This window comes from Watersipora subatra, chromosome 10 (genome assembly GCF_963576615.1).
Source record: "Watersipora subatra chromosome 10, tzWatSuba1.1, whole genome shotgun sequence".
NCBI lineage: Eukaryota > Metazoa > Bryozoa > Gymnolaemata > Cheilostomatida > Watersiporidae > Watersipora > Watersipora subatra.
The window spans coordinates 51345581-51357626 of NC_088717.1; the positions used below are offsets into that span (position 1 = coordinate 51345581).

General features: G+C 34.0%; 1 protein-coding gene across 4 annotated transcripts in view; it reads right to left on the bottom strand.

Annotated features, from left to right (window-relative positions):
• Positions 1-12046, bottom strand: part of LOC137405804 (multidrug resistance-associated protein 1-like) — a 98763-nt gene that overhangs the window by 55688 nt on the left and 31029 nt on the right. For all 4 annotated transcript variants that reach the window (XR_010979810.1, XM_068092214.1, XM_068092212.1 and 1 more), the window contains 8 exons: positions 10102-10241; positions 8329-8528; positions 7710-7854; positions 6103-6236; positions 5842-5953; positions 4123-4281; positions 2910-3076; positions 2379-2573 (listed from right to left, as the gene is read on the bottom strand). Coding sequence is in view for 3 of the 4 variants with exons in the window: in XM_068092214.1 (XP_067948315.1) it covers positions 2379-2573; positions 2910-3076; positions 4123-4281; positions 5842-5953; positions 6103-6236; positions 7710-7854; positions 8329-8528; positions 10102-10241 (1252 nt within the window). In the remaining variant the exon portion in view is untranslated. The remainder of the gene's footprint in view (positions 1-2378; positions 2574-2909; positions 3077-4122; positions 4282-5841; positions 5954-6102; positions 6237-7709; positions 7855-8328; positions 8529-10101; positions 10242-12046) is intronic.

Consider the following 12046-nt stretch of genomic DNA (forward strand, 5'->3'; position numbering starts at 1 on the left):
ATGCAAGTCATGGAAACATAGTAATGACAAAAACCTACGTTGTGAAAAATTAATATAATCAGAAATTTGAAAGATAACAAAAGGCCAGCAATACTAAGAATAAAATTTTTATTGGTTGTTGTCTAGCAGACATAAACAGGTTTTAATCACTCATACTATGTACACCTTATAGTTGATGATGACGACGAAGTCAAAACAGCTAATCGTTGCAGTAAAACGTTTCACAGCCAAACGTTGATCTGAGCGGTAGTATGCACAGGCCTTAAAGCCGATGTACTAGTTTAGTAAAAATAAAAGCATAGTTCCGATTTGCTCATTTTTGCTGATAAAACAACCATAAATTATTTAAAGCTGCTTTACCTCATACTATTTTGCAAAAAAGAGAAGATAAACCCACTGGATCTGAACTGGCTTAAAGCAGAAAAGAATGGCCTCAGAATAGCAGGACAAAAACTTACCAATTTTTTAAGCCATTCATAAACAACTAAATCCTTCTTGATACTGGAAATTGTTGCCCATTATGTTGAGTCATAATGAGGATAATCAACATAAGGAATACTACACTTGCAGACAGTTGTGACACTGTTTAAATTTTTTAATCAAGCATTCAATCCTCTCTGAAAACTTTGAAGGAATATATGAAGTTGTCTGTACACTAGCCATTAACTTCCTCTAACCTGCTCTTGTTTTTAACAGATTTTTGTTATGACTAATTTGTGTCGCAATTGAGCCTTAAACCAATTGACACTGCCAATAGGCACTACGCATGCAAATTTATTCGTTATTCCGATTAGTGATTAATGTAAGTAATTCATGAAAATCGTAGAAATTATATTTATATGCGGAAAGTGAAACCAGGCTTAATTTATGTTGAGAAATAAATCTGTACACTTGATTTGCTGCAATTACTTGTCACAACTGCAGTTACTTGTGCACTGATTCACAAATTAAAAAAGTCTTTGACAAAGGTTTAGTTTGCTTAACAAGGTTTTTGAGATTTGTTAGTCAATCAAAATGATGGCCAACTCTATCTGATTATTGACTAAAGTACTCGAAGGTTTGGCAAAAAAATCAAAACAAGATAGCAACTCAGTCAAACAGTAGAATCTACAACAAGGGTCGAAGACCTAGTTGACTAGAGCAGTTGTTACACAGCTTGCTTAAAGGTGCGCTAGGTTGATACATGTCACTGAAAGTTCTGGGTGCCTAAAGGCTTTTTGTAATGCACTCTTGAAAAGATTCACTATACCCATATTCTCTGCATTGGTACGCAACAAAAATGTTGCCTAAAACCAAATATTAAAGTGATGCGTGCCATCGCTCTTTGGTTAATTTTCAAAGCAATTCATCAATGACCACATGACGCTTTTATTCATAATCACAATAAAATGGCTGAGATTTTTGTAGCAAAAAAATTGCAAACAATGTTGCTATAGATGGACAATAGATAAAAGCATGTTAAAGTTTATCAGCCCACAACACCTAGTATTTACAATTAGGATTGCTTTATGTCCTCCCCAAATTTCATGGTAGAATGCACATTCCGTCTCGTGACTTGGCAAACTTCTACCAGTTGGTGTAGCTTTAAACATACTTTTTAAAGTTATTTATGTGACTTTTTCACTGTATGCAAATAGATTGGTTGAAGACAGATGCTATGACATCGGCACATAGTTGGTCCGTGCATAATTTATTGCAAATTTAGGTTTTGTTTATCAAGAAGCTAACATAACGGTTGTGACTGATCTGAATCACAATCATTAGTTCTGTATTCGTCAAGAACTTGTTTTTCAAACCCTGTGACAGTTTAGTTGTTATCTGGCATCAGGTGAATCAAAAAGGAAACATAACTTCTTAATACACACCTTCCCTTCAATTGAAGCAGTATTAGCAAGCGATGGATATGTTATTGGTATTGTGAGCCATAATAAGCTAGCAAGAAACAGGCATCTCAGTTGTTAAAACAACCCTTTAGCTCAACCACTAAACTAGCAAGGAAATGACACCACAGCTGTTCTTAAGATAAAACCTTTACTTTTTCTGAAGCTGTATTAGCTACCACAAAGGCCATATTCCCATTCTCAAGACCAGACCTTTATACTCTTGACCAAAATTAGTTAACGATTAATCACAAAAGTTAAAATTGAGAAAGGCCAGGCATTCCAATTTATATTAAGGACGTTAGTTGCTTTATGTATGTAATTAAAGTTAGCAAGTATTTAAGGAAAATTAGACATACCTATCACTGTATATAATAAAATATAGTCTAAGGCCTATGGTCAGGATTACGGTAGTGCATACTGCATACATACCTATCACTGTCCACAATGGTAGGTAGTCTATGTTTTATGGTTAGGAGTAAGAGAGGGTGTACATACCTATCACTATCCATGATAGTATTTAGTCTGTGGGCTATGGTTAGAACTGTACAGTCCGCGAACGCAGTTCGTATAGTCTTCTGGATGAGATCATCCGTTTCCATATCAACAGCCGCAGTAGCTTCATCCAAAACAAGGATCTTAGTTTTTCTTAGCAGAGCCCTGGCTAGGCAGACTAGCTGACGCTGGCCAACACTGCAACAAATGTTGCTTTTGGCCTACACAAATATCTTTTAGCTCAATGCTAGTTTTCTTTGAATGACATTACATAAAATGTGTATAGAAAGTTAAAAATATACCTACCTAAGGTTGTTATCACTTTCTCCACAAAATATACCTTCCTAAGGTTGCTACCACTCTCTCTGGAGGATATACCTTCCTAAAGTTACTACTACTCTCTCTACAGGATATACCTACCTAAGGTTTTTACCACTCTCTCTACAGGATATACCTTCCTAAGGTTGCTATCACTCTCTCCACAAGATATACCTGCCTAAAGTTGTTATCAATCTCTCCACAGGATATGCCTACCTAAGGTTGCTACCACTCTCTCCACAGTCGTACTCAAGCTTCTCTGGTTGATCCTCAACATACTCCTTGAGATACGATTGCTCTAAAACCTCCCAGATCTTGTCATCTGAATATTGATTAAATGGGTCAAGGTTGTCTCGTATGTTTCCAGCAAATACGGTTGGATCCTATCAAAGCAGTGTGAGTAATATTTAGTATGCGCACTCACTTGAATGAATTTAATATCATACTTTACAAACTTCTCAAGTTATAGCAGATAAAAGTGCATGAGAATATAAAGAAGTAAGAAAATGCTCTGCTAAAATGGCCGACATTGCAACAGAATGCATTGACAGCCAATCGATTCTTTTTTATTTCTTATTATGTCGACATAGTGTAACAAACATAGAGATTTTCTTTGAAAAATACAATGTCAGCAATACTGATGCAACGTTGTAGGCTATCCTTTCAGGAAATGAATCTGATTAATGCTGCATCAGTGTTATAACCGCACAGTTATGCTCGAGCCGTTTCCAGCCATTTCCTCCATTCATTTTCCAGTTACCAATTAATAGCTCACCTCTTGCATTATATGATAGACATTTTTGTCAAAGAAGAGACAATTAATATAATAACAAATAAGGTAAAAACAACATACATGTATAATAGCATGAAATGCTGCTATTTTATAAGTTCCACAGTCTATATGATGTTATACTCTGATCGCTATGGCAACTAAACTGTTTTTCGGCAACTGTATAAAAACGCTTTTGGCAGATCGCAGCTTGAAAGGCCGATTTTCACTAGTCTAAAGGTGAACATCTACTTGTATCATTAAACAAATTTAATGCTTACCATGAAATGTAGTTTATTTTCTATTATAGCAGTATTTTACCTGCAGAAGAAAGTTTTCAAGAGCTTCTTAACAAATAATTGGGAAAAAACTTGTACCTTCATTGCTTTATAGGTTTAGATAACTGAGTGGGATTTTCTAATAAAACTTCACTAACTTAAAGCCTAACTAGTGATTCTAATTGCTTATGAGACAACTGATTAGCACTGAATTTTAATTACGTGTTTTTAATTAAATGTCATTCAGTCAAAACAACATTTGACTTTAAACTTAGAATTATCTTCTTTCTATGCAATAATGATAACTCTATTTATGCTGCAGGAAGTGCATAGCTTTGCAGGTAATCCACTGGAGGAAATGAAGTTTGCTATATTAGTGTACCTGAGGAAGAATAGTTAGCTTGTTTCTTAGCTGATGCAAGCCAATAGATTCAATGTTGACTCCATCAATAGATATTGAACCTGCATGCGCTTCAATGAGTCTGAATAATGCTACAGTCATTGATGATTTGCCTGCTCCTGTTCTTCCAACAATTCCAACCTACAAAGGTGTCACGGCTTTATTTAATCAAGTTGAGCATCCATAGAAACACAGTAGAGTATAATATGGTTATTCTAAAATTAATTTACTATTTCCATTGCAGTAAAAGTTTAAAAGTATTTATTGTTATAATTCTTTCTTTTAAATAGATCTTTACACCTGCCAGACCTGATCACAAAATGATTGTTCTGGTAGCAAGTGATAAGCTTTTGCGACTCAAAAGCGTACAACTTTTCCGAGTTTATTAAAAAGCTGCTGTAAAGAAACAGCTGTAGTTAGTTTACCTAGATTCATTCTATCTGTAACAAAAGAGTTTGAAAAATCTCCTAGTCTATGGTGTTAGTTTTAAACTTCCATGCAAGCAATTCAAAACTGGTGTGGTGAATATTTTGATAGTGGTAAAAACTAAACACATGACTTTGAGCCTGGGTTTCAACGTTTCAATATACCTTAGTATGTTTAGCAAGCTGTAACGCACAGAGTTGTCAAATGTAAAAAATCAACAAGCAGGTTGATAAGTAGACAATAGATACTGTATATCACAGAAAACCTCTTACAAGTTATGAAACTAAGAATTACCTTTTCTTTTATTGTAAAAAAATGTTAGAAAATGTACAGACAACTCATCATGCTAAATTTAATCGTACATGTAGGTTGAACTTGTGTGAGCAATTCTGAGCCAGTCATTGAACAGATCACGTTTTTTCCTTATATGAACAAGCTTAAAAAGCATGGTTATAATAGCATCAAACATTAGGGTAAAAGTCTTTCTTGATGAAAATCTGTTTAGTATAAATACTGATTTTATAACACTAGCAAAGCACAGATGTTTGTGAATAGGTTTGCACAACTATTTTATACAGTTTCACCAGTTAATATTTGTTTAAAATATTTGAAACAATTTTATATCAAAAAACCTTTTTCTGTTTATTAAATGCAATAAACCTACCCTGGCCTAAGGTCAATCACATTGTAGATCTTAGCTTTTATGTACAGTCGAGACAAAAAGTTTTAACACCCATTCCTTCGTTACCTAGTCTATTTAGCAATAATTGGACTAACCTTGATTAGACTACTTACTGCATAATCTATTTCAGCCATGAATACTGCATGGCTTAGAAATTAGTATTAATTAGAATTATTAGAAGTTATTAATTTTAATAATTAGAAATCAAATCTTTCTAATTAGATTAAAACTCCGAACAATAAAGCCATTTTTACTGAAGAACTGGTCTCGGAGATTGACTCCAAGTACAAAACCAAAAACCAATTGGCTAACCGATGATACATAAAAAAGAAATATGCTGCAGAGACGAAAGTGAAGGTAGCCAAAAGGACTAACATTTCTACCAAAAACGAAAGTGCCAGACTAAAGCGATGCTTATGCGGCTTGAATTTTGTGGCATCTAAATCCAGACTAAAGCGTACTTTCAGAATTGTTAAAGTGCTACATCATCATCATTATTAATATAATATGGCGAGGCTAATATCCTTCTTCAGGTCTAAAACCTCGTTCATTTTTAGGCAGTCAGTAAGTTATTATAAAAAACAGAATAATACCTTTTCTTTTGGTTTGATAGATAAATCGAGCTCCTTGAGAACTAAGTTCAACTCAGGTCTGTACTTAGTAGAGTAATACTGGAATTTGATGCCTCCTCGTGTTGGCCATTGTCTACAAGTTATACAATTTCTTTCATTTAATTATTGTAGTCTCACTCAGAAAACTTACTGAGCAATAAATATATCAGTGGCATGGGACAAATAATAAGACTTAGCATAAATCTATAAATGTTTTATAATATATAATAGAAGACGGAATACCTTGAAGGAGCATCCTTTGCAACCCAGTCTGCCTCTAAAGGCAAATCCGTATATTCTTTAACTCTTTCTACTGAGACTGCATTTGTTTCGAAGTCTGTGAGACTGTGTGTGACCATTGTGAACAGCATTGCTGTCTAAAGCAAAAGTATGCTGCACAATAAACTGGCTGTGTAGCCTGAATAATCTGTCAGACAATTGCTTGTTAAAAGTAGGGTTTTGAATCCCTGTAGGTAATGTTTTTGCTACACTGTTACAAGAGGAAGACAACCGTAAACAAGCTTGAGCAGCTCTCAAATGGTAATAAAATCAAATCTCAGCATGTAGGCTAATGTTGATTCATCTGCTTTTATGTTAAAACTGTTGCATGTTGAAGCAAAAATGCCTATGCTAATGCCAGGTAATTCATTTAACTCAATTGACTATAGGCTATATAAACTTACAGAACTGTTCAATATGTACTGCAGGTAATTACATGTAACCTTTAAACAAGTGGCTGCAGGTAATTACATGTAACCTTTAAACAAGTGGCTGCAGGTAATTACATGTAACCTTTAAACAAGTGGCTGCAGGTAATTACATGTAACCTTTAAACAAGTGGCTGCAGGTAATTACATGTAACCTTTAAACAAGTGGCTGCAGGTAATTACATGTAACCTTTAAACAAGTGGCTGCAGGTAATTACATGTAACCTTTAAACAAGTGGCTGCAGGTAATTACATGTAACCTTTAAACAAGTGGCTGCAGGTAATTACATGTAACCTTTAAACAAGGGCAGTATATAAAAGCTATGCATAATATTAAGTAAAACAATAAAACTTATGGAAAAAACTAATGCAGTAAAGTGGCAACCAATAAAAAGATTCTTTTTATTGTTGTTTTACCAAAGTGAAAAGTGAATGCATTGCTGCAGAAATAGAGTTGGTTATTGTGATACAATGCATAATTCACTTTAACTAAATAAAGTTTGGAGTAAGTTAGCTTATATTTACAGCGTCTTTATCTTTTCACACCGTGTTTTTTTACTTTTTACTAGCATCTTTAATTTTACTTACAAAAATTGCAATGTTTGGACAGAATTTGAATGTCATACTTTAGAAATTACTTCAGGCGTAAAATCAAATATTTGAATAGGTGAAGGTTATATCAAGTTTTTTCCCACTCAAAACATTTTTAATACTAGAACCCTGGCAGTTTACAGCATCCTGGGGGCCCTCAGGTGTGTCAATGAAGCACAGAGAAGAACTACATGCACAGTTACTCTGAAATGCCAAAATGTGAACATTTAAAACGAGTGTTAGTGTTGGTCTATGAAGCTGAATGTCATGAGTTTGAACTCCGTTGCACGAGATTTTATCCCAACCTACTGCCCTGGCTTCTCATGGACAGACATATTTCTTTTTGTAGGGAAGATCACAACAACTGATTAGATTTCTTTATAACTTTGTACTAAGCGACTATGTTCTATGACCCTAATTGTGCTGAAGTTTATTACATCATACGTTGATTATTAATTAAAACAAGTGGACTTTTTAAAGAGCTCTGTAAGAAGTTACTGGGAATGTGTGAAATGAGTTAACAGTTGATAGTAGTATACTAGGAGGACTTACAAATAAAGAGTAAGTAATAGCAAGTCCTGCAATGCTACTGTTTATGTAGTTCTGTAGAAGAGCTATTTGAGTTGAAAGAACGCATAGACCAGCGACGACTCCAACGAGAACACCAGACATCATCTGCAATCTAACTAACATCCACCTGCAATATCCAGTGTATCCCCACATTAATACCACTTATAAAGTGGTATGAATAATATGGCTTGTCCTGTGGTATGAGAGTGGTCATTTTAAAACCACTCATGTAGTGGTTTTAAACAATACTATAATTATGTTGCTGCATTTTAGATATCTTATAATAAATCATCAAGATAAACATCTTTGTATGAGTGATGCTAATAAAACCACATCGTCAGTAGTACTAATAATACCTGCTAATAAGTGGTATTAGTGGTGCCATCTAAACCACTCATTTAGTGATACTAAGATGTGGGATGACTTCACAACATCACAGCATTTGGTAACTTTCATAAATTATTAACTGTGCATAGCTATTACTTTTACTGCTATTTGCAGATGCAGCAAATTCATCCATTGAGCAATATCTTAACTATGAGACAAATTTTCTAGGTGATTTGTGGCTAAAGAACAACAAAAACTTGGTAGGACATGTTACCTGTTTGCAGTTGTTTCAGCGTAAAAGAAAAGATTGTTTTCTTCGACAAAGTTCTCTGATCTTTTAATAAATCTTTTTTCTGCCCCGAACGCTCTGATAGTTTGAGCACCAACGATTGTTTCACTGAAGTTAGTAAAGATGGGAGAACGTGTCACAGCTTCCATTCTCTTGATCTGGAGAAGAGCTCGGATGAAGTACCGCTACAAAGTATACGCCTATTTGTTTAGCATAAAACATAATTATACAGGCTTGTTCAAAATTCGAATACTGGGTACTGTTGTTATAAGCCTTATGTAAACCCTATAATTATTTGGTGTTTTCACTTGGCAATTTTAAGCTGCAATTTACATTTCCCACTTATTCATACCAATGATTTGTAATGCGTAATTAGTTTACTGTTTGTTGGGGAAAGTAAAAACTTGTTAAAATTTCTGTCATAGCTATGAATTAAACTCAAAAGGTTGGGAAAAAATCTTGCACATTATCACAAATAAATGACTAAAGCATTTATAAGTCAAACAAATCAAAGGCTAACACCATACGATTGAACATTTGTCGAAAATCATTTCAGCCTAGCAAAAAAGTAATAATGAAAACTCTTATATGAACAGTTGTTGTGACTCATAATCTCCTGTTTATCTAATCAATCTTTGTCATCGGTCTAGTGAAATTACAAACTAGTGTTCAGAACAAAATGCACATGACTTTCTAGTAAAAGTACACATATTTCAATACCAAGGCTTGTCAGCTTTGTGCTAGACGTGTCGTTAAACGCAACGTCATTAGTTATCAAGCTGGCGGCTGCTAGGTTGATTCTTGCTGTAGAAAATTCAACTTTATTCTGGCAAACTGGATTTAAGAATGCTGATTGGTATGTTTGTAATAGCCTATGATACATGTCCTTTATTCAACCTTTCTCTATAGTGCACTCAGTAAACCGCCCGGTATTTTGTCTATTTCAACAAATAGTTATGTGTAGTGCTGCATTTCATGCTTGATGGAGTTTTTAATATTGGTGCTCTACGTGGTTTGTTTGCACATAGCTAATATTAGTTTCCAGTTTTGACAATGCTATCAAGGCATCATTATACAAACACATCACTTAACATCCATACTTTGCATGATCAGTTTGTTCCCAGGGGTTTCACTCTCTTCTATTTATTCCCAAGGGCTAGTCTGAGATGTTATAAAATGCACCCTTTCTCCTGACTTACACATACATGTAAATAAAAAAACTACCCCTTATCACTTTATCACCACAGACTAATTGCCCCCTTCTTTGGCTCATGAATCCCCTTTTCACTGTGTAGAACTCAATGATACAGGTTTGGCCCCTATTCACTGCACCAAGCTAAAAAACATACTCCTTTTTATAAAAATACTCCAGAGTGTCTGGCCACCAAAAACACCTCTAAAATGTGCTTTTTTCGTTGAGAGCTTGGAGATGAAAGTTGTGAGTAAAACCCCAGGGAGTTTGTTATACTATAGTAGTGAAAAATTTCGATCACTTCAAATTGTCTTGTACATACAAACTCATCGCTGAGGCTCTAATAATAGAATAAAAGACAAGATAGACTTCTTATGAGCAATACTAGCATGCAAGGCTCACCTAACAGCACTTTTTACACCAAAATATTTTTTCTAAAGCAATTAGTTCTACGCATAATTTTACCATGAGTAGCAAATCGGCAAAAAAAATTAAAACAATGCTTCTAGCCTACTACAATTTGCGGTTGATTCTCATCAACACATCTATTAGTACAAGCGACTTACATAGATGAAATAGTAGCAAAGACCAAAAGGTGCGAGGAACAGGAAGAAGATTGGTGTGCCATACATGATGGTAACTACGGCTGATACAATAGCTGACACAGCATACAAGACCTTGAGGTACATGAGACCGAGGCTGTTATCTACAAACACAACCAAAAGTCTCTAAGATTCTTTTGAGAATTACATTGATCAAACTAAACACCAATTTAGTATATATATATATGTATACAAAATTTTATAGTCTAAGAAGTTGCTTTGAAATACATGAATAAGAAACAATTAATTAGAAAGGCTGGTGGCAAGCCTTTTTTTTCCTTTTGAAATAACTTTCTTAGCTATCTAATTCTGAGAAAATGGTAGTTGACTGCAAATAGATAGTGATATTTAATTCTAGCTGCAGTGGAAAGGTATATACTTCTTTACTGTTATTAAGTTAGGAAAAAATTTGAAAAGCAAAAAAAGTTAAGCTTTCCTGTTCCTTCCTTGTGAGCTACTAAAAACCTCATAGGTACATGTACCTATGAGAAAATGACATATTCGAGGTATTTGGTTGCTCGGATGACATATTCGAGCAACCAAATACCAACTAAAAGAAATTTTGCCTTGGGCTAGCTACACACTTGTGTTATCAACACTCTAACTGCAGCATTACTCATTGAGCTGGGTGCTTCAGCGCGGTATTTTTTCACTCAAAAATGCGACATTTCTTTTTGGCTTTTGCTCTGTTATTACATGTTTTATGTAGCCCAAATTAAAAATATATTATTATGGCTCTTTTAACATCAGAATATAATTAGTAGTACCTATCATGGGTGACCTTATAGCAAACTTGATGGTGCCAAATACAAAAAGCTTTGTTTTTTTTAATAAAAATAAGAATACAACTGTCTGGGCTCCATTTTATATTGCATACATGCTGGCTGCTTTATTTTGCTGCTAGAAGTGTTAAGATAACATGAAAGCAGTTTGGAAAAACTTGAATAAGTTAATGCAGAGTTATATAATGCAATATGAATATAAAACAAACAGGAAGTGAAGTTCCAACAAAATGTAAGAATGAGTAACACATGAATTTCTATCATAAAAAATATAATTATCGATAGCAGAAGCCTCCTAAAATGAATGAAAACAAGCTCTCAAATAAAAAAAAATTTCAAATTTAAGGTACAACACATTGTAACAAAGTTAGACAAAAAACACCATAAAAAGCGTAGAAAGTCTTGTTTATAGAGACAAAAGGTTTCGTATCATTTACTTTCTTAAGACATATTTTCTATTGGTGTGATCAGTAATTATCAACAATTGTAGCGTTTTCATTTAATATTTATAAATGCATAGGTTTATAGTGTGATGGAATTTGAGTTAAGCAAGTTTTCATGAAGCTGTGAAGGTCTTGACAAATATTTAGAAATCATTTGCAACATTGAAATGAAGTGTGTACTATTTTTCCGTTATCCATTTCTGTTACCACTATTCATTAAATTCGGTTCTTAACTGTTACAAACTGCTTCATAGGAAATATAAATACATTACTAATGTGAATATACCAGGTTTGTAGATATTCTGTAAGAATATTATGCTCATTTAGCAGGTGTAAACTTTTATAGATTCTGAGGCCTGCAGGTTCGAAAAATTGTGAGAATTGCCCTCGCGTAGCGTAAGTATTTTTGCAGAAGTCTGAAAATGGCTCTCAAAGGGTTAAGTGTCTATAATCAAATTTTGAAGGGTTAAACAGCTTACAGCAGTTTTAGTAAGTTAAAGGTTAGATGGGGTCATAGGTTAAATACTTTAGCAAGGGTAAGGTGACATTATTATTATTGTTACCATTATTAATATTATTATTAGATTAATAGAGTTTGGCTATTAGCTAAATCTATAAAATAAGTCTTAATCCTTAATCAAATAAGAGTCTGTTTGATTTTTATCAATGTTTAGTTTTTCTTTA